Source organism: Carlito syrichta, unplaced genomic scaffold (assembly GCF_000164805.1).
Source record: "Carlito syrichta isolate Samal-C Ts95f unplaced genomic scaffold, Tarsius_syrichta-2.0.1 Scaffold288457, whole genome shotgun sequence".
Lineage (NCBI taxonomy): Eukaryota > Metazoa > Chordata > Mammalia > Primates > Tarsiidae > Carlito > Carlito syrichta.
The window spans coordinates 162,143-185,032 of NW_007232553.1; the positions used below are offsets into that span (position 1 = coordinate 162,143).

A 22,890-nucleotide genomic window follows, 5' to 3' on the forward strand; every position below is an offset into this window, starting at 1 on the left:
CGAGGCTGCAGTGGCCGGGAGCGGCCACTGCACTCCAGTCTGGGTGACAGAGTAAGACTCAACTCAAAAAAACCCCAAAAAAACAAACAAAAAAAAGAGATTCAGATGCCACCTGAACTTGAACCCCTCCCTTGGTTGAATCACTGCTGACTGGCAGGTGTGCAGAGCTGAACAGCCAGAGGCAATTCACCATGATCACACCTGCCCCCACAGAATAGGGCCCACACCTCAGCTGTCACCCTATCTTACAGAAGGCCACATCAAGGCTTTATGTTCAGGCACAGAAGCTGGGGAAGGGCTGGAGTTGGTGACCTCCCGACCCACTCCCACTGGTGAAATACAACACCAGGACCCAGAGCACCAGCCTCCTCGCCTGCACTAGACACCCTCACCTCCCTCTCCCTGAGTCCACTCCGGCCTGCGCAGGCCTAGCCCTCACCCAATCCTCTGCTGCTCCAAGACGTCAAGCCGCTCAGCCCTCTGGATGACCTGCAGGATGGCCTCTATCTCTGCTGGGCTGAGGCACTGGCTTCTCCTCTGCTTCTCTGTCTGGTAGGTGTGTACGGACCAGCCCGTCTGCAGCCTCAAGAGAGAATAGCACAGATGGCGTTGAGGCCCCAGTGCAAACCCCAGTACTCCTGCCACATCCATGAAGCCCCCCAAGGACATTCTGTGGACAACCCAGGTGCCATGAGCTGTGAGCAAGGAGTGCAGGTAACAGAGACGGGCAGATATGGGCTCCAAGTGACGACTCTGCCATCTGCCAGCTCCTGGGCCTTGGCGAAGATGGCTGCACCATCTTAGCACAAGGAGACAGGGACAGGAAGATGACCCCTGTGCACATGGAGAAGGTCAGTGTCACAGTGTGCGAGGTGTCGGGGAGAAGCATGGAAGATCATCAAGGGAAGAATAAAAGCTGAGGCCTGAGTTCTAGAAGAGAGTGAGATGGCGTTTATTATGGGATAGGAAAGACTTGTAATTAGGGTAAAAACGAACCTTGAGGCTAGCAAACTCACACAGCAGCATTTTGAAAATTAGCAGATTCAGGGGCAGGAGGGGAAAGTGTCATACAAGAGGAGATATGGCGAGGGCAGGCAATGATGAGGTAGGGCTAGGACCTGGCACCGGAGTTCAGCTGTCTCTGCTCTGTTGCAGGAGTGACGCCTCCCGAGGCTGTGACCCAGGGCTGGGAGAAACCTCAAACCCTTTCTGTTTTTCTGAACGGGGAGAGTGGCAGTGTGGGCCAAGCCCCAAGGCCCCACCTGGGTCCCAGCTTCTCTGAGACTTTTGGTCCCAAGGCCTATGAGTACAGAGATAAACAAGAAAGGAAAAGTCACTATGCCCTGAAGAGTGACAATATGGTGGGAGAGATGGATGCCAAATCAATTACACAAACATTTATTTAATTGACAATTACAAGATGAGTTATTCACTCCATGTGTTATTTATTGAGCACCCACTGGGAGGCCCGGCTCCTTAAGTGCCAGGGACATGCTGCTGGTGAGACATGCAGGTGGGTGTTAGGAAGGTGGGTGGTGAAAATAAGGGATTAGTGGTCAGGCATGGTGGCTCACGCCTGTAATCCCAGCACTTTGGGAGGCGGAGGCAGGAGAACTGCTCAAGCCCAGGAGTTCGAGACCAGCCTAGGCAACATGGCGAGACCTTGTCTCTACAAAAACATCAGAAAAATAAGCCAGGCATGCACAGTGGCACACATTTGTAGTTTCAGCTACTCAGAAGCCTGAGGCAGAAGGATAGGTAGAGTCAGACTTTGGAGTCTGCTAGCTGGTCTTATTTTTGTGGCTCCATCCCTTCCTAGCTGTGAGATCTTGGGTGAGGTTCTCATCCTTGATTTTCCGATCTGTCTCTCTAAGGGATGCCATGCAGGTTAAATGAGGAAGGGTATGTCATGAGGATTAAATGAAGTAGGGTATGTAAAGTACTTTCATATAGCCAGCGTCCAGTTGCTTAACAAGTAGTAGCTATTGATTACTACAATGATCCTGGGCCCTCAGGAATGGCTTTAGCAAAGAGGTAGCATTTGCCCAGGGTTTTGCAGGATGAATAGGTGCTTCCCCAATAGAAGGAGGGAGGTGGGTTCAGGCTGAGGAGACCACACATGCAAAGGCACAGAGGCATAAAGTCATGTGCTGTATTTGGGAGGTCCATACTTCTAGACTGCTTATTCAGCCAATTAAAAAAAGGCACTAGGCAATCCCTTCGGGTCTCCTCCCACTGTGGGAGCTTTTCTGTCCTCTCAGTAAATCCTGCTTTGTCACTTAAAAAAAAAAGGCACTGCCCTAAACTGACACTTTTTCAAATAATCCTCACCGGGCTGGGGAAGGCAAGATGGGGCCATGGGGCAGGGCTGGGAGAGAGACAAAGGGAAGCAAGTCCAGGGAGCTGGACAGGCTCAGGGGTTCAGACCCGAAAAAGCAACACCCCCTTCCCACCCCCTATCTGCTGCTTTGCTCCATCTGAGCATTTCAGAGACTCAAGTGGTCGGTGATTGGCCAGGACACATCGTGTGGCTCCCTGGGCCAAGGGAAGGGGAATTGGAAACCAGGGACTCCATGCTCAGGGAATCCCCTCTCTCCCAGCTACCGCCTAGCTAATGAGGAGAAAAGAAGGGCCCCAGGAATACAGGGAAAGGAGGGTATCAGTTCTGCCGCCTGTCCTGAAGGGCACGACTCCCACCCAGCTCACTCTGGGGTTGGTGCCAGCCAGAGTTCTGCAGATATCCTCTCATGGGACACTCACAGTCACCCTCCAAGGTAGGTCTCCCCATGCCCCAGAGGAATGAGGTGCAGAGTGCAGCTACACAGTTAAGGGTAATCAAGAGTTGGCCTCTGCCCTGACCTGGGGAGTTCACATCCAGCAACTGCTGACAGCCCTGCTCCCTGAAGCATTCCCCACACCCACGTTCCTGCCTTCTTCAGATCAGCCACCAGGCCCCAATCATTCATGTCCTCTCATCTGACCTCCTGCCCAGGCTCATGACCACCGTCTAGGTCAGGCCCTGACTCCCACCTACGACCATGGCTGCTACCTATACACTGCTCCCCTACGATATCCCATCCACACAGCTGCAGGGCAGACTCGATGGGGCTGCAATTTCTGGGAAGCAGTACAGCCTCCACATCCAGGAGATCCATCTTATGTACCCCTGTTCGGTGCCCTTGTCTCTCACTCACCTGGTCTCACCAATTGCCCTTAGTTCCCTTATGTTCTAGGCTGCATGCAGTCTCTAGGCCTTCACATGTGCTGTGCCCTTCACTGGAGTGCTTCTCTTGCCCTGAACCCTCTTTCCAGCTGTTCACTCCTGTCCTTTTTTTTTTTTTTTGAGTCGAGTTCTCACTCTGTCACTCAAGCTGGAGTGCAGTGGCATACTCCCAGCCACTGCAGCCTCAGTTTCCTGGGCTCAGGAGATACTTCTGCCTCAGTAGCTGGGACTACAGGTGCACACCCAGCTAATTAAAAAAATTTTTTTTTGTAGAGATGAGGTCTTACCATGTTGCCTAGGCTAGTCTCAAACTCTTGGGTAATAACTCCTGCCTTGGCCTCTCAATGTGTCGAAATTAACAGGTGTGAGCCATTGCACCCGGCCAATTCCTATTCTTTTTTAAGACTTCTTTAGACATGACCTCCCCCTCCAAAACAAGTTAAAAATCTATTCTCAGAGTTCTTTTATTTTTTTTTTTGAGTTGGAGTCTCACTGTCGCCCAGACTGGAGTGCAGTGGCTGCTCCCGGCCACCGCAGCCTCAACCTGCTGGGCTCTGGCGATCCTTCCGCTTCAGCCTTCCGAGTAACTGGAACTACAGGCGCATGCTACTATGCCCAGCTAATTTTTTTAAATTTATTGTAGAGATGAGGTCTCGCCTGCCCAGGCGGGTCTCGAACCTGCGAGCTCAGGCAATTCACTCACCTCAGCCTCCCAAAGGCGCGGGATTACAGGCTGAGCCACCGAGCCCAGCTTTTTTTTTTTTTTTTTGAGTTGGAATCTCACTCTGTCATTCAGACTGGAGTGTAGTGGCCGCTCCTGGCCACCGCAGCCTTGACCTGCTGGGCTCTGGTGATCCTTCCACCTCAGCCTTCCAAGTAGCTGGAACTACAGGTGCGCGCTACGCCTGGCTAATTTTTTGATTTATTGTAGAGATGAGGTCTCACCAAGTTGCCCGGGCGGGTCTCGAACCCGTGAACTCTAGTGATCCACTCCCCTCAGCCTCCCAAAGTGCTGGGATTACAGGCTGAGCCACCGAGACCAGCCAATTCTGAGAGTTCTTATAGGGTAAAGGCACATGTCCCTCACTGGCTTAAACATTATTACAAGTCAACATGGAATCCTCCATCTCTCCCTCTAGGATGTAAGTTTCTGGAGGGGCAGGCCCTGCTCTGTGTGGCCACTGCCACTTCATCTTCCTTTCACACTGTTCTCCCCATTTGCATTCAAGCCACACTGACCTTCTGTCAGGTCCTCTACCTGCTCTGTTCCTCCTATCTCAGGGTGTTTGCACATGCTGCCCCTGTTGTCTAGACATTCTGCCTCTCGTATTTCTATCTAACATTTACCTTCCTCTGGTTTCAACGTAAGCATCACAGTCTCAGGGAAAGCCTCTCTCGATCCCCAGACTACATTCGCAGCACCCTCAACCCCAACTGTCTGTTACCATCATCAAAGCAGCGGCATGTGGGTAATTATTCACATAATGCTCCCCTCTCCCCAACTGTGCTTTTAAGACAAGAGATCCTGCTGGTCTTGTTTGCTGCTCTGCAACCATCACCTCGCACTTAGTAGGGGTTTAAAATATGTTTGATGGCAGCTGGAGGGCCAGAGGGGAGCCCTGAGCTGCTGCAGCGGGGAAGGTAATTTCCCCCGGAGGGGCCCGCAGGGCACACTCCCAGCTCTGCAGCCAGGGGTTTGTATGCTCTCCTTTACAGAGACTCTGCCAGGCATGACAAGGCCGCACACTCTGGGGAGGAGATAAAAGCATTCGTTCTTCTGAAAGGTGCTACAACAGCTTCTGGCTGCTGCTGAGCAAGAGACAAGGTCAGGGAGAGCGGAAGGGAACTCTGGAGGAGTCAGGAGGGTCCTGCTGGACTCTTGTTCAAGAGCATAGGCGGCAAGCTCTCCCCAGAAACTACACCCTGCCAGAGAGGACACTCTCTGCCTGGCATCAGAGGAGAGAGGGAGAGGGACCGATCTCATCCCGGGTCATTCTCCCTGTGAAGGGGGCTGTGTAGGGGAGCCGAAGGGAGCTGAGCTGTCCCAGCGGAGGGGACGAATTAACTGCAAGGACTTCTGCAAATCATGCATGACTCCACTCTTCTTGGGCATTTCAGATTAATTTTTCCATCCCCCTTTGATGTTTTGGCTCTGTCCCCTGCAGGCTCATAACATCTAATTGCAAATTTCTTGAATGTGGTCCCACTCGGGAAATGCTGGCTCCTGTCATTGGCACAGTTTGACAGAAAAAGGGGCACTTTTGGACTTATCAGATGCCAGGGAGCCCCAGCCCCCAGGAGGGCAGGTGGGGCTGGAAGCCAGGAGAGGCATCTGAGAGCCCTCTGTCTCCAGTCAGTGGACAGTGGGTGGAGATGACCTGCCCTGCCCGGGGCTGAAGGATAACAGGGACACCAGGACCCCAAGGGAACAGCCCAGAACCAGGCAACTAGAGAGCATCTGATGAGAGCAGGGAAAGACCCTGGGACAGGGCTGGCCACGTGCTTCAGCCCGAGGGCCAGCTCTTCACTCATGCAGCAAATGTTTTCTCTGTCCTGCCTGATGGTGCCAGGCACTTGATTATGAAGTGGGCTTCCAGACATCTAAGGCTCCCTCCCTCACGGGGCTTGGGGTCTTCAGGCTTAGTGACAGGACAGAAGGCAAGTGAAGTGGTCTGGTCCCTGCAGCCTGTTGTGACAGAAAGAACACAGGCTTGGGAGTGAGACGGACCCAGGTGTGGGTCACAGCCCCGCCACTCACGAGTTAAACGATGTGGGCCAGGAGCTCAGCCTCACTTTCCTTCTCTGAGAAATGGAGCCATACTCACGGCGGCTTAGTAAGTGAACAGCTGTTAAGTGTCTGGCTCAAGGCCTGGAGTATGGTGCACTTTCAGCAGGTACTTCTCTCCAGACGTCTTTTTCTGGGTCCCTGGAAAGGAATCTTATCAAAGAAAGGAGGGAAGCAGGGAGGAAGAAGGAGGAGAAGGCCTGGTAGAGCCTCAGACACACTCACTTGGCTCGCAGTGCCAGCTGCCGATCGTTGGGGCAAACCCATTGATCATTCCCGCTGCCGAAGATGGTGTCAGCCATGGCTCTGAGTGCCCAGCCCAGGGTGGGAATCACATCTGAGAAGAGAAGGGGGAAGAAGAAAGAGAGTGTGTCATTGGCTGGGGTGCAGATGGCAGACAGATGAGGTCTTGCTATGCTGCCCAGGCTGGTCTCACCCCTGGGCTCAAGTGATCCTCTTGTTTTGACCTCTCGAAGTGCTGGGTGCTGGTGTTACAGGCGTGAGCCACCATGCCAGCTGCCCTTGGTAATTTTCAACTCAGCCGGCAAGCCCTGGAGGGCAGCTGATCCTCATCCCTTCCCAGTACAGCTGATCCTCATCCCTTCCCAGTACAGCCAGGGCCAGGGGGGCAGATGGCTAGATAGCCTGGGCAAACCCTACACTGCTCCCAAACCGGGGGAACCGGGAACAGTGGCCCTAGACACATGGGCTCTACTCTCCAAGAGGTTCACACAGACAATCACAGCACTCTCTGGAGCAGGGCAGTATGGGGCAGTTGCAGCCAGGACCCCCACCCAGTACACTGCCAAGGGGCACACCCAACAGAGATTGCAAGGAGAATGGCACCCCCAGGAATCCTGCAGGGTGTGACCCATTCCAGATCCACTGTGCACAGTCTAGCTTGGCTGGCTTTCTCCTTGCTGCCAAGGATAGGTCCCACTCTTGGATGATCTATTCTGAGGATGCCACTCATGCATTCTGAGGGGAGTGAGATGAGTTTGAGGGCATCTCAACCCCCAGCAAGGATGAGGGACTTAACCCGTCATCCATATTCCCCTGGTCCAATCCCATCTAGACCAATGAATTGCAAACTCAGGACCCCTCTATCCTCTTAGAAAATACTGAGGTTGGAGGTTGAGGCAGGAGGATCGCTTGAGGCCAGGAGCTCAAGACCAGCCTGGGCAACACAGTGAGATTTTAAAATTTAAAATTTTAAAAATCAGTCAGGCATGGTGGTATACTCCTGTAGTCCCAGCTATTCAGGAGCCTGAAGTGGGAGGATGTCTTGAGCTCAGGCACTCAAGACTGCAGTGAGCTATGATCAAACCACTGTGCTCCAGCCTGGATGGCGGGGCAAGACCCTGTCTCTAAAATAAACAAACAAATAAAGAATATTGAGGTTGGAAATCCATTTGACACTTCCTCAAAATGCTAAACAGAATCATCATACGACCCAGAAACTCCACTTCTAGTTATATACCCAAGAGTACAGAAACATATGTTCACACAAAAACTTGTACATACATGTTCTTAGCAGCATTATTCATAACAGCCCCAAAGAAGAAACAACTAAAATATCCATCAACTGATAAACAAATAAAATGTGCTATATCCACACAGTGGAATATTATTTGGCCATAAAATATGGCCCGCTATGACATGGATGAAGCTTGAAAACATCCTGAGTGAAAAAAGTCAGTCACAAAAGACCACATATTATGCGACTTCACTTACATGAAATGTCCAGAAAAAGCAAATCCATAGAGATAGAAAGTAGATTAGTAGTCGTCAGGGGATGGAGGAAGAGGGAGTGACCCTTGAGGGGCTCAGGGTCTCTTCTTGGGGTGGTAAAAATGATCTGGAACTAGAGAGGGGTGATCATTGCACAACTTTGTGAATATACTAAAACCACTGAATTATACCCTTTAAAAGTGTGAATTTTATGATATGTGAATTACAACTCATTAAAATGTTATTAAAAATTCTTGAGGACTCCAAAATATTTGGGCTATATCCATTGAAATTTACTATATCAGAAATTAAAACTGAGAAATCAGAAAAATTATTAGTTCATTAAAAATAATCCAGTAAAAGAAAAAAAAAAAATCCAGTAGAGGTTCCCATGATTTACATATAATGTGAAAAGATTATATATTCAAGACAAAAACAATTAGTAAGATGAGTGGCTTTTTAAAAGCACTTTTTACAAATCGATTTAATGTTTGGCTTAATAAAAGACAGATGGATATTTACATCTGATTTTTCATTCAACCTTTTGTGATATGTTGCTTTGTTAACACCCATGAAGGACATCCAGACCCTCACAGACATGTGTGATCATTGGAAAAGAAGGAGTATTTAATGGCCTTTCCAGATACTTGTGAGTATTCTTCTTTGATATTGCACCAAATCTCAGCAGATGGCAGTTTCTTAAGGATTATTTCCAGCATGGCATCTGAAACCACATCAATGAACTTCTCAGTTTCTGTACGCTTGTGAGACAGTGAGACCAAGGGTTTTAGGATGATGATGAAGAAAACAGTTTTGGCCCTGCGGATCTCCTGAAAGGTGTTGGGTGACTCCCAGAGACCCCTGGACCACGCTTTGAGAGCTGCTCTAGACCACTGGCCTCCATTTCCATGATGACCAGCAGGGGGCAATGTGCAGCCTGCAGCTAACTGACCACACAGGGCTCACACCCACGACCTTAGCCACACTGGTCTCTCCGTCCCCTGGCACATCCAGGCACCGCTCCTCTGGGTTGAACCTGACACTCTACCCTGGGCTGCCTCGGGAAAGAGACCTGAGAAATCCCAGACCCCAAAGTGCTGTGTGAAGACCCCATGGCCAGGTCCAGAGCTGCGGAGGCCTGGAGTGCCCCAGTCACCGAGGGTCTCCTCCAATTCAGACTCTTGGCCTTCTTCCCAGTGAGGCTAATGTACAACCCAAGAAAACAAAGACAGGCCCAAAATTACAGTCTTCTCGAGCAACTTTAATCTGGTGCCCTGTTTCAGCCTTTAGTGAAGTACAGTGTGTTTTTGTTTTTTTTTAAATTCTGGTTATCTTGTGAATAGCAGTCACACTGTTCCGTGTGGGTGTGAAAAGTGTTACTCTGTTCAAAGAAACATTTAAAATATACCACAACTCAGTAGCCTTGTTTCTGTTTCTTTCTTTCTTTTTTTTTTTTCCCGGATATTCTGGGAGCTTCAAGAAATGGAGTGATGGGGTCTCCACAACTCATGAGGCTGTCCCGGGATCAACCCAGTGTCCAGCAGGCGCCACTCCTAGCCCGGCCTGCAGGGGGCGCCATGACCAGGGCCACTGCTCCCAGACCGCAAGCCCTGAGCCTTTCTGCCCATCCAGGCCCAAATGGGTACAGTGAGTGTTCAGGGGTCCATCTGCCCTGCAAGGTACCCCACAGAGTAAGGGTGCCCCAGGGATGACCCCAGAGGGAGGAGCAAGCCAGGGCACCTTAGGGTGGGAATTCCTTTTCTGTAGAAGCTTCTGAACCAAAAGGGTGTGGGGGTAAGAGGAGGAAGGGGCGGCAGGGGGAAAGAGGGAGCCCTGTGCTCTGAAACTCACACCTCCATCTCCTAGACAGTGGGGCCAAGTGGGGGCACCCAGGAGGAGGCACCAGCAAACAAAGGTACAAGACGCTCCTCACGGCCCCAAATAAATCACCCCCAAACTAACCTCTAGGGAATGAACACTTTGGACAGAGTATTGGCAAACGGACATTTATCTGTCCTCTGATTCATTTAGGGTATATTTCTTTAAAACAACAACAAGCTGGGTACGGTGGCTCTCTCCTTTAATCCCAGCACTTTGGGAGGCTGAGGCGAGAGGATTGCCTGAGCCCAGGGGTTTGAGATCAGACTGGGCAACATGGCGAGACCTTGACTCTACATAAATCAAAAAGTTAGCCGGGCATGGTGGTGCATGCCTGTAGTTCCAGCTACTTGGAAGGCTAAAGTGGAAGGATCTCCTGAACCCAGCAGGTCAAGGCTGCAGTGGCAGTGAGCGTGCCACTGCACTCCAGCCTGGGCAACAGAGTGAGACTCCGACTCAAAAAAATAAAAATAAGAAATAAAACAACAACAACAACAAAAAACTCTTTAGCCAAAACAACTCATCAGTGTAGCCACCCACTGGCTATTCTGTTCTTTCCAAACCTATTCATTATTCTTTCTGCTGAACAGATGAGAAGGAAGGGTTAAGAGATTGAGAGAGGACCACACACTATGCGGGCCTGCTAACCTCTGTATCTCGTCACCTTCCACGTACATGTAAGCACAAAGGGAAGTGTTTTGCAGCAGTGAGAAAGGCAGAAAGAAAAAACCTGCCAAAGTCTGGCTTTTATGCAAACTTGCTAGAAGTCCAGGAACAAGTCAATTATCTTCCTAGGCCTCAGTTTCCTTCTCAGTCCCCAAGGGAGCTGAGACAGGCAGGCTGCAGTGACTGCCCCGTGCAATTCCAACACCTGATTTCAACCCTGCCAAGTTACATAAGGGCAGCCAGGGTGGCAGGCAGGGGCCAGGAGAATAGTCCAGGCAAGAGGTTGGTGGCTGCTCCAACCTGGGAGTTGGGGACCGAGCCCCACCCCCCAGCCTAGTCCACAGGGCAGAGAGAAAGAGGGCAGAACAACTGCATCCCCCATGTCCCCTGCCCCTCTCGCTCCTGGGGCTTCAGGGAAGAAGAGCCCACAGAGTCAAATGCTCCAGAGGGGTCAAGGGAGATGATAGGATGTCACCTCCAGGGCTGGGGCCGTGGGCGTTGACTGGGCAGCTTCATCAGAGATGGCAAGTTTGTGGCTGGCCGTGTCCACAAGGCAGAGAGGGTTCTGAGTGAAGGTCAGAGTCAAGAACCCAGGAGAATTCAGGCCCCAGGCTCTGGGCCTGCTGTGCCCACCCCCTCAGGAGGTGCGGCTGCCCTTCACCCACACGGCAACCTCAGGAGAGGAAGGGACAGGAAGGGCAGCTTGAGGAGGCACATGTTAAAAAACTGCTTCAGTGTGAGCTGGCTGCCAGCTCCCTGACTCAGTGGCCGACCCACGTCCCTTGACCAGTGGGCACCTCTGCCAAACCACGTACTCACTACCACCCGACACCTTCTGGGCTAGGAGGGGCAGGGAGTCAGGCCCACACCCTCTGAAAAGCTGGGTCTGTGAACCCTCCAGAGAATAGCACATGTGTGTCAAACATGGACAGCAATCAGGTATTAATAAATGACAATTTGTCCTATGTAAAAACGAACTGATGAGGGAACAAAATAGGAGCCGATAGGAGGGGAGTGAAAATTCTGGGAAGGCAAACCCCCAAATTCAGGAGGGAAGGATAGAGCTGGACTGGAAGGGAGCAGAGGCAGGCAGTCTTGTGGAGAGGGCTGGGAGAGCTCTGGTCACTTTCTCAGTAAACTAGGGAGAGGTGGCCCCCAGGGCTGGGAGAGGAAAGAGGTTGGAGAAGGTGCGGGTTGTATGTATATGTGTGTATATGTGTGTGTGTGTATGTGTGCGCGTGCAATGGACAAGGTCAAGGCTGCTGCTGAAAGGTAGACCCACCACAGGGGAGGGTAGGCATTCTACCTGAGAGCCTGCCCAGAAATCCTGGGTTCCACTCACATGATGTTTCAATTTCTTGCTCCAAACTGGACTGTGGGCTCCTTTAGGGTCCCTGTGTCCTCCTCCTCTCTCCCTCCCTGGTGACCAGCACAGGGCCCACTGCAAAGTAGGTGCTCAGTGAATATCTATTGAATCCAACTGCATTCATCGGAGAGAAGGCCTTTCCCAGAAAAGGAAGAATTCAGAAAACAAGCCAGACGTGCTCAGAGCAAACAGTGGGGCTCCAACCAAGCTCTGCAACTTGTTGACTCATCAGCAGTTTATTCCTCAAGACTCCCCACGGGGTCGTCAGCTGCATGGCAGGCCAATCTGACAGCTGAGCCCACGCCCCGCCAAGAGCCTGGTGTACCCATGAGGCCTCCACTGGGACATCAAGGCTTCCTGGTACCGCCTTGACCCAACTGGGCGAGACCAGCTAACCAGAGGCTACACCCAGGCTGGCCAGCCTGGCAGGCAGACACTTGTGAGCTCCTTGCAAAATCCTGCAGCACAGGGACCCGGGAGCCCAAGGAGGGACAGGGAAGGGAAGAGGAGCAGCCTGGTAGTGATTTCCCAGAATGCACGTAGGGGATGGAGGTTCATGAGCTCCAGGCAGCTTTCTGAGACAAATCTGTAAAAACAAACCAATCTTAGAGGGGGATCCAATTTTCGCCCTAAAGTCAAGAGCTCATCACCCTGGGTGTCTGTCACTGCAGGCAAGGCTGCAGTCACAGCCAATGCATTTCGACTGAGCACCAGGCATTACGCAGCCTCATGTGGTGTCCTGGGCACTGTAGGATACGATACTACAAAGAAAAAAACACCCTACGCTCACTCATCAGCCACTTCTCATGCCAACTCAACATCTTAACAAGTACACGCCTATTTCCCCAGGTACTTATGTACAGAATTTAAACAAAATTGGGTTCATACCATATATACCGTTTTTTGCTGTTTTCTTACCATGTTATACTTTCCCACAACATTAAGGTTCTTCAAAAATAGGATTTTTAACTATAATGTAGTATTCTGGATATATTTTACCATTTCCTGTTGGGGGAAGATAGTTTCCAATTTTACTCTATTATATTCAACACTAAAAAGGATAATCTGGGACATCAATCTTGGCGCCCATCTCTGATGACTTTTCTTAGGATAAATTCACAAAAGGGAAAGGGAGAGGTTTTGAAATGTATCTTGAGATCACTCTTCCACGGTCACACTCACAGCCACTTAGATAGAGCTGTCAGCTGCAGGCCCCATGACTGATCTCTCCAAAGTGCACCTATCCACCACAAAAAACCCATGGAAGGCTGCTGTGTCCTGCTGGCCTAATGTGGATTTTGTATTTTCGAATTCAGGACTCAAAGATGAAATAACCTAACTGTAATCTGCGAATAGATGGTTTCAATAATGCATATAATCCTCTAATCAATAAAAACAATTTTTAAAAGGTCTCTTCTTTGCAAATATTTGCATCTACTTAAAAGAAGGCTTCTTTCTTCTTAACAGGCTTCGTGGACTCAGAAGCCAATAAAGTGAGCACTGGCTTTAGAGCCCTGAGACACTGAGCGGATGGGGCAGGTGGAATGACCCTCTCTAGCAGAATGTTCTCCTCCACCCCCACGGCAGGGTCACAGGGAGCAAGCGATGGGAGCTTGTTCCTATAAGCACTAGAGAGAGTGGCACAAATTGCTATCACCCCAGGAAAACTGCTCTTGACCCCCAGCCTTTCCAGACTCACAACAGATACAACATGGCTTGAAAAAACAGCCACTTGCAACTGTCTCTAACATGTACCAGACTTTGAAAAAGATATCCAGAGGGCAGAATGACCTGGCCTTAGAGCAGTGTGCCACCCACCCACGGAGTCCCTGCCCAGGGACAAGGAAAAAGGAAACTCCTCGAGCAAGGGCAGCTTCTGTCACCAGAGCTTTTCCCCTGGGACTGTTATCTCTCCTACCTTTAGACCCTGGCATTTTGCCTCCGTGATTTTTATCTCAGGGCTACTTTCACTGACATAACTGAGATTACAGACTCCCAGGTGTGCGTGAATGAGCGCACCTTTTGTGAGCCATAGGGTCCAACCTGTGGTGAGAGTTGGCCTCTTGTGTCTCATGAAGTCACACTCATGATTTCATCAAGGCAGACCCCAGCCAAGTAGCCGATCTACTTGGCTGGGGTCTGCCTTGATGAAGTCATGAGTGTGACCCCATGAGATGCCCAGAGAAACACATTCCCAAGACCACAGCCACACTGTGATCCCTGAGTGACTGTGACAAAGGAAGCCCAGGCACAAGGGCTCAAGAGTCCAGGACAGATCATCTCTCTGGTGAGAAGAGAAGAAATGATTCAGGGAGAATAGTGGGAAAGAGGCAAGCAAACAGGAGGGCTGGAGGAAGCTGCAGTGTCTAGGAGGGCACCATGAAAGGCAAATAGGCCACCAGCAGGTACAGGCATCAGCTCCTAACAGTCACAGAGAGAGAGCTCAAGAGCACCCTCCAAGCGAGGTGTGTGTGGTTCCCTGAACCACTGAACCATGATGTTTAGAATGACCCACCCGACTGGTCCACAGACTTGTGAGCCGTAATAAATGGAGGTTGGAAACTACCAAGTTTGGGTATGCTTGTTATGCAGGCTATCATTGCAATATATAATAGATACAAATTGCATTTGGCAAAGAAAACCCCACCCCTGACCTTGATATCCAACCTAAACCCTTTCCAGAACTGTTCAGAGTTTGATTTTCTACTTGCGGTGAAAAGGTCAGAAGACCAGACGAGGGAGGCAGACAGGAGACACAAGAGGCAAGTAGAACCCACTCTTCTCCCCGGGGCGTGTCAGAGGAAGCTGGGACAGGGGCCTGAGGAGAGCCTGGAGTCTGGGGGCGGGGGGGCGCCCTGCAGGGCAGGGCTTCATCCCAAGTGCCAAGCCTGAGCTGGAGCCCAGAGAGCTGCATCGGAAAGGGGGTTGGTGCCCGCATCCAGCCTCCGTAGGAAAGAATGCTGTGACCCATTTGTTAGTCACATCCTCTTGGGTGGGAGGGGACAGTGGCTGCGCATTTGCTATTGCTGAGTTTGCCATCCCATGACAGCAAGCTGTACACAGGCAGGGGCGAAGGGGAAGGAGGTGGGACTTACAGGAGGAAGAAGCCGGGACAAATACAAAAGAATACTTGCCACCAAGCCGATGCTTCCAGAGGCCTCAAAGACACCATGTGAGTGCCCTAGGCCCTACGCCCAGGCATTAATATCCCAGGAACCCTTAGCAACAGGCCTTGACATCTGCTCTGTTACTATGATACGGGAAACATGATGATAGCAGCAAGATAAGGTGAGCCCAGACATCAATATTCCCTCCACCTGTCAGGCTACGCCGAGGATGAAAGATTCAGAGAGGGAGCCTCAAAGGCCTGTCTGAACCCAAAGGAGCTACTCGCACGGAAGCATCTCAGGCTGATTATGCACAAGGCAGGGCTCAAGTGGGTTCAGGGGATGAGACAGGAGTCCCAGGGAAGCTAGTGCCTAACACACATCCCCAAAACTCCACTGTCAACAGGCATCCTGCCATCTCTACTTCCTGGGGTGTCTCTCTCCTCCTCCTTCCAGCTCTGATTATCCCCATCTTGCCCAGATGGTGGCCAAAGCTTCCTCATTGGCCTTTGGACCTCCTGGGGATCACCCTCACCTCCCCGTTATGTGCAGCCAGAGAGGTTGTCCTAACAGGCTGGATCAGGCCATGTGATTCCCTTGCTCAAAAACCTTCCATGGCTCTCCACTGTCAAAGGAAAAAAAAAAACCAAGCTGCCCTCAAGGCTGTCCATGACCTGGTACAAACTACCCTTCCAGTCTCATCTGCCACGCCCCCCCAATCCCTCCACAAAACTCCTGTTCCTGCCACCAGGATTTGCATGCTTATCCAGCACTCAGCCTTGTCTCCTGCAATCTCTCACCTTTCCTTCATGCTGTCTACTTATAGATGCCCAGCTCTGCCTCCTCTGGGAATTCTCCAGCTCTTCCCCACCCAACTCTCTTTGGACCAACCCCACTTCCCTCCCCATAGCATTTCATTCCACCTGCAACCCAGGGAATCTCTCCTTCTACAGAGACCACAGCTCTGGGGAGGCCTCGGTATCCACTGGGCAAGCACAGTGTCCAGACATGGCAAGTGTCCAGTACACCCTCAGGGAACTAATACTAACCTTCAAGAGTTTACCAAGGGCCAGGCACAGTAGCTCAGCCTGTAATCCCAGCACTTTGGGAGGCCTAGGTGAGAGGACTGCCTGAGTCTGGGGGTTCAAGACCAGCCTGGTCAACTTGGTGAGACCTTGTCTTTACAATAATCAAACAAATTAGCTGGATGTGGCGGTGTACGTCTGTAGTTCCAGCTACTTGGAAGGCTGAGGCAGAAGGATTGCCTAAGTCCAGCAGGTGGAGGCTGCAGTGGCCATGAGCGTGCTGCTATACTCCAGCCTGGGCAACAAGAATGAGACTCCAACTAAAAAAAAAAGAGTTTATCAAGGCCCATAGAATAATGCCCAGCCTTATCAGCCTGAAATTTGAGGCCCAACAGCACAACCTCTACCTCCTTAACCTGCCTCTTCTTCCCCGCCACACATAGGCCTAGTCACTGAACAGGTCTCACTGTCCTGCCTCTGGCCCACTCTGCAAAGTGGTTTATACCAACTAAAACTCTGGGACATCTAGAAAGATCTCCAACTCTTGAGGAACAGTCAACAATGGCACATCCAGGCATGGTCAACGTCACAGTCAATGTCAAGGATGATAAATGATCTGGAAAAAGGTATACAGCAAGATCAGGTGCAAGCAGCAGAACCAAACGGTGGACACATTGATGGCACAATACAATAATCATGTACCAACACAGAAAATGTAGAGTTAACATGTTAGAGAAGTAAGACTTGGAGGCTGGGCATGGTTGCTCAAGCCTGTAATCCCAGTACTTTGGGAGGCCAAGGTGAGAGGATTACCTGAGCCCATGGGTTCAAGACCAGCCTGGGTAACATGGCGAGATCCCGTCACTATAATAAATCAAAAAATTAGCCGGGTGTGATAGCACACACCTGTAGTTCCAGCTACTTGGAAGGCTGAGACGGAAGGATCGCCGAAGCTCAGCAGGTCGATGCTGGGGTGGCCCTGAGCATGCCACTGCACTCCAGCCTGGGCAAAGGAGTAAGACTCCGACTCAAAAAAAAAAAAGAAGAAAAAGAAAAAGAAAAAAAAGAAAGGAGTAAGACTTGGGATTAAAAGTGAATTTCTCTCTCTCCCTCTTTTTCTTTTTCTTTCTTTCTTTCCTTTCCTCCCTTTTTTTTCAGACAGGATCTCACTCTGCTGCCCAAACTGAGATGCAGTGGTGCAATCCCAGCTCAACGTGGCTTCAACCTCCTGGGCTGAAGCCATCCTCCCACCTCAGCCTCCTGAGTAGCTGGGGCTACAGGCGCACACCACCATGTCTGGCTAATGTTTGCATTTTTCTAGAGACCAGGTCTCGCTCTGTTGCCCAGGATGGTCTCAAACTCCTGGGCTCAAGCAATCTTCCTGCCTTTGCCTCCCAAAGTGCTGGGATTACAGGTATGAGCCACCATGCCCAGCCTGTCTTTAATAATTTTCAAAGAATGATTTAGTTAATCAAATGAGGGTACTCCACCTGTCCTCATAGCTCCCCTTGGATCTCTCCTCTCAGGTGGGCCTCTCCCAGGCCCTCTGGCCCCTGCTCAGACTCCTGCAGCCTTTCTTGCCTGTTCCCTTCATGGGGCAGCAATCCTGGACACCCCATGACCCATTCCATGATTTGCTTGGACGACTGCAGAGCTAAGCATCTATTACTGTTCTCAGCAGGACAAGCAACCCAGCTACTTTTGGTTTCCTTGCTCTCTCATCCATTCCACAAACATACTCTGAGAGCTAACAATGCACCAGGTACATGCCCTGCAGGGCAGCTCAGCCGTGCTGCTTGAGGGCTGAGCAGGAGTTATTTTTCCTTGTATCCAACAAGGCCCCACATGATGCACATGTAGGCGGTCTCACTTAATGCTGTGGGTCTTTTTTTTTCTTTTCCTGGAAAAGTAAATCCTAGAATCTTTACTGGCCTAAAACAGCCATTCCAGTGCATCCAACTCCCCGCCAGTCTCCATCTACCTGATACTGCTTTCTCATTCCCGGACTGGAATGCTGTGCAAAGCCTCCAACCAAAATGAGATGCAAAACACCCCGCTTCTCCCCTTCTCACTTCAAGCACCAGCCCTTGGAATTTAACAGTCACACGCTCTGTCTACAGGTCCCCAGAGGCACAGCTTGCTTTTGTCATTTCTGAAGGGCAGGGTAGGTAGAACTCCCGAATCAAGGCGATCTCAGAGTTGAAGGCAGTGACTCCTAGGCAGGAGTCAACCTGGGAAGGCACAGGAAGGAGAGGCCCCCCAGCAGGCTGGCTTCCCGGCCAGAGCAGGCCATTCCCCAACAGATCATGCAGTGCTCGTCTCCCAGAGACGAGCAAACTGGAGCAAACTGCTACAAACTGGGAGGCTTAAAACCACTCTAGAGTCGACATCCAAACTCGAGGTGTCAGCTGGGTCACGCTCTCTCCAAAGAACCTAAGGAAGGAGCCGCCTTTCTCCTGGCTTCCGGTGTTCACTGGCAATTCTTGGCCTCCCTTGGCTTGCAGCGGTCTGACCCCAATCTCTGTCTTCATCTGGTCTCTGTGTCTTCACATGGCCATCTCCTTATGCCTCGTCTTCATATGGCTGTCTTCCCTGTGTCTTTTTCTTTTTCTTTTTGAGTTTGGGGGTCTCACTCTGTCACCTGGGCTGGAGTGCCGTGGCATGATCACCATAATCATGGCTCACAGCAGCCTCAACCTACTAGGCTCATGCGATCCTTCCACCTCAGCCCCCTGAGTAGCTGGGACTACAGGCACACACCACCACACCCAGCTAATTTTTTTTGTTTTTTGTAGAGATGAAGTTTTGCTATGTTGCCTAGGCTGGTCTTGAATTCCCGGGCTCAAGCAATCCTCCCAAAGTGCTGGGGTTACAGGTGTGATTTGTATTAGAGATTAGGTCTTCAACATGTCCTTCGAGGGACACAATTCAACCCACAACACATGTGGATAAGAGGAGCCAGAGCCCTACCTTGGAGGTGGGGACACCAGACACAGTGGGCTCTTTAGCATGTGTGCACAGAGGCTTAAGCGGGTCTAGAATGCCCCTGGAGCTCCTAGGGTGCTAAGGACCTCAGGAGAGGGATCTAAATTTTGGGACAGGGAGACGTCATGTTGATACAAAAAGAGCATCCGAGGAAACAGTCTCCTTGGGGCACTGCTTGTCTTGGGGGTTCTTCACAGGGGATCTGTGAACTTGGATGGGGAAAAAAATTACATCTTTATTTTCATTAATCCAAACTTGAAAATTTCTTTTTCCTTTAATTATGAATATAGGCAACAAATGATGGTCATATCAGCATCTGTGCCTTAGTCATCAATATAATCAGGTATTGTCATATCACAGTAAAGAGTTGCAGATATCTCAGAATATTAGGTATGCCCATCCCTACTTTAAGATTATAGTAGTTACTAGACCTACTGAAAGACTGTTGACTCAATGCTTCATTGAAAAAGCATAGATTATTATGTCACAAGCTCGTTTTTTAAATGTTCTGGTAACTATAAGTCAATATAATTGGTTTCCTCTGAATCCTGTTTGCATTTAAAAATCACTATTTTGAGAAAAGTTCACCAGACTGTCAAAAAAAAGGGGGGGGGGGTCCATGGCACACACACACAAAAGAACAGGAAATGAAATCAGAATTTAGCTTGAAGGTTCCTAGAATAATATCAAGGCTTCAGGGTAAGCAGGGGTCTGTGGCCTCTGGTGCTCTCTGCTCAGAAAACACCCAAGTTCTCCCTGGGGCTCCCAGGCACTGGCTTAGGCCAGGCAGGGGCAGTAAGGGGTGTTAATGATGTTTGTCTTGTAATGCAGAAATACAAACCTGCTTCCTTCTGTGTGATTTATGTGGGTTTGGGAAGTCCCAGGCAAGCAGGATCTTTGCAAAGGAAATCTGATTTTAGCTCACTCCTGGGAGTTGCTTGTTGAAGGAGCCCAAGAGGAATCTCTCCATGAAGCAAAGAAGACTCTGGAAAGAAGACCCTCCTCACCTGTGTGGTCAAGTCCTGATCCTCAGGTTTGCTGGGGGTGGTCCTCCAGGTCCCAGGGAACAGCGCCCCACACAGCTGCCTTGACTCGTGGTCTTTGCACAGCCCCATCCAGGCACCAGCGCTCTGGTGGCTCTCCTTGGGCTCTGCCAGTACTTCTCCATCCTTCTTCCGCCCACCTCACCAGAGCCAGAGTTTGCTTAAAGCCGGCAGCCAAGGCAATCCCCAGCTGACCTTGCCTGCTATCTGTGGGCCAGCTGTCCCCTCCAATTCGTGGAAACACAAACAGACGTTTCTCTGTTCTGATGCCAAGGTTAAGCACCGCACTGCCTGGAAACCAGCTGTCTGCTTCTCCGCACACTCCCTGTTCCCTTGGCAGAGGCTGAGACCCCAAATAAGTGGGGATGCCCATAAGAGGCACTGCAGAGGACTCAGGCGATAGTGGAGGGAATGACCTGAGTCAGAGTGAGATCACGCCAGACCATGGCTTGATACAGAGAAGATGGGCCGGAAAAAGGCCACACAGAACTACTGGCACTTAGTAGGCATTTTCCAGGTCTTTAAGAGAAACTCACCAGCCGGGCTCGGTGGCTCAGCCTGTAATCCCGTGCCTTTGGGAGGCTGAGGTGAGTGGATTGCCTGAGCCTGCGGGTTTGAGACCCGCCTGGGCAACTTGGCAAGACCTCATCTCTACAATAAAGAAAAAAAAATTAGCCGGGTGTGGTAGCACGCACCTGTAGTTCCAGCTACTCGGAAGGCTGAGGCAGAAGAATCGCCGGAGCCCAGCAGGCCGAGGCTGCGGTGGCCAGGAGCGGCCACTGCACTCCAGTCTGGGCAACAGAGTGAGACTCCAACTCAAAAAAAAAGAGGAACTCACAAATCCAAAAATCCCTGCACCTGCTCAGCCTGACCCCGTGCTACCAAACTGAGAAAGGAAAGCAGCCAGTTCACAGGTGCCACCTACCTACCAGGTGCTTGCCACGGACTACCCAACTGGAACCCATCACAAGCCCAAGGGGACAGCACGACCATCACTTCTTCCGGAAAAGAGGAAACACATGAGATATGCAGCCACTTGCTCAAGGCCACACAACTGGTACCAGGTACCCAGCCTGGCCCAACTGAGCTGGGCTGAGCCCAGGCACTTTCTGTCACCTTCTCTGTCTCCTGAGGTGCTCTGGTTCCAGGTGTGGGTCCCAATAAATATGATAAGCCAGAGGTATTTTCCAACCACCTAGCCCTTGGAAGCGTGCAAAGGGGTCCCAGAAACTGTGAACTGTGCCAGGATTGGCCAAACAGGGGTTCTGAGAAGGCCTGGGGTAATCCAGGACCAGAGCAGCCTGGAGAGTATTGTAGAGGAGGTGGGCTGGGGCCGTCTCCCAGAGCAGACAGCAGCTGGGATTGGAGGTGCAAGGCCTGTGGATGGCCCTCACCGCCTGCCTCTGGTGCTGCTGTTACCCCACCCTTGACACATACACAGAACAGAGAAGTACCAAGGGACTGGTGTCTGAGGAGGCCTCGTTCATTCTCGAAGACAGACTCTGCTACCCGCCATTCCCACTGCCCGACCCTGGTGCTCACCCAAACCTCAGTCACCCCCCGATCTTGGGCAGTTCTCTTGGCTCCAGGATCCCAGCCACCAGACAGGCCCACCAAAGGTCCAACTCTGCCCAGGCACTTTCAAATTAAGCCCAACGGTCTCACCTGGAAGTTCATGGCCATCTACCAAAGGCTCTACCCTGCCTGGCCAAATTTGTCTTCAAACAGAAACACCTGGCATCATCCCCATGCCCAAGCCCATGCCTCCACCACTCCACACCTATGGCCCCAGCTGAAGCCAGCACTCCTTCACCTCCATAAACATACCACATTTATCTCTTCCTGAACTTCCTAGCTTCTGGTGGGTTGTGAACATTTCTGACTCTTCCTACTGGACCAAATGCTCCCTGAGAGCTGGCCACATCTCATCCCCAGAGGGAACTCAGTACATACAACAATGGAATAGAATTGAGAAATAAGCCCACACATCAGTGGTTTCCAACAAGGGTGCCAGCGGCACTCCATGGGGGAAGAATCGTCTTTTCAACAAATGCTGATGGGACAACAGGAGAGCCACATGCAAAGGGAGGAAGCCGGAACTTCGCATCACACCATTTACAAAATCCGACAGATCAAAGCCCTACACAGAAGGGCTAAAATAATACCACACTTAGAAGAATATACAGGGATAAATCGTCATGACTTCAGAGTTGGCAGTAATTTCTTAGATGATACCAAAGGCATTAATGAAAAAGAAAAACTGGATTTTATCATAATCAAAAACTTTGTACATCAAAGGACACTATCAAGATAGTGAAAAGAATGGGAGGAGATATTTGCAAACCATAAATCTTATAAGGGTTTAGTATCAGGTTAGGCATGGTGCCACACGCCTATAATTCCAGTACTTTGGGAGGCCAAGACAGGATGATTGCTTGAACCCAGGAGCTCAAGTCTGCAGTGAGCTATAACTGCACAACTGCACTCCAGCCTGGGTGACAGAGTGAGACTCTGTTTCTATGGGGGGAGAAAAAGTAGGACCTAGTAACTAAAATATGTAAATAACTCTTACAACTCAATAACAAAGGACAAACATTTCAATTTAAAAATGAACAAATGATTTGAAGAGGCATTTCTCCAAAGAAGATATACAAATGCCCAAAGATCATGTGAAAAGATTCTCAGCATCATTAGATGTCAGAGAAATGCAAATCAAAATAACAATGAGATACCACTTCACACCTGCTATGATAAAAATATGAAAAATAACAAGTATCGGTGAGAACGTGGAGAAACCGGAACCTTTGTGCATTGTTGGTGGGAAAACAGTTTAGCAGTTCCTCAAAAAGTTAAATACAGAATTATCATATGACTAGGCCAGGCACTGTGGCTCACACCTATGGTCCCAACTACTCAGGAGGCTGAGGTGGGAGGATAGCTTGAGGCCAGGAATTCAAGACCAGCCTAGGCAACATAGTGAGACCCTCATCTCCAAAAACAAACTAGCAAATTATCATATGACCCAACAATGCCACTTGTAGGTGTATACCCCAAAGAATTGAAAACAGGCGTCCAAACAAA

The 22,890-nt window shown here is 50.4% G+C and overlaps 1 protein-coding gene across 1 annotated transcript in view; it reads right to left on the reverse strand.

Annotated features, from left to right (window-relative positions):
* Positions 1 to 20,881, reverse strand: part of RPH3AL (rabphilin 3A like (without C2 domains)) — a 111,788-nt gene extending 90,907 nt beyond the window's left edge. Inside the window, exons 1-3 of the mRNA XM_021710341.1 lie at positions 20,735 to 20,881; positions 6,234 to 6,345; positions 440 to 583 (exon numbers count right to left, since the gene is read on the reverse strand). Of these exons, the coding sequence (XP_021566016.1) occupies positions 440 to 583; positions 6,234 to 6,345; positions 20,735 to 20,774 (296 nt within the window). The 5' untranslated portion in view covers positions 20,775 to 20,881. The remainder of the gene's footprint in view (positions 1 to 439; positions 584 to 6,233; positions 6,346 to 20,734) is intronic.
* Between the last annotated feature and the right edge of the window lie 2,009 nt (positions 20,882 to 22,890).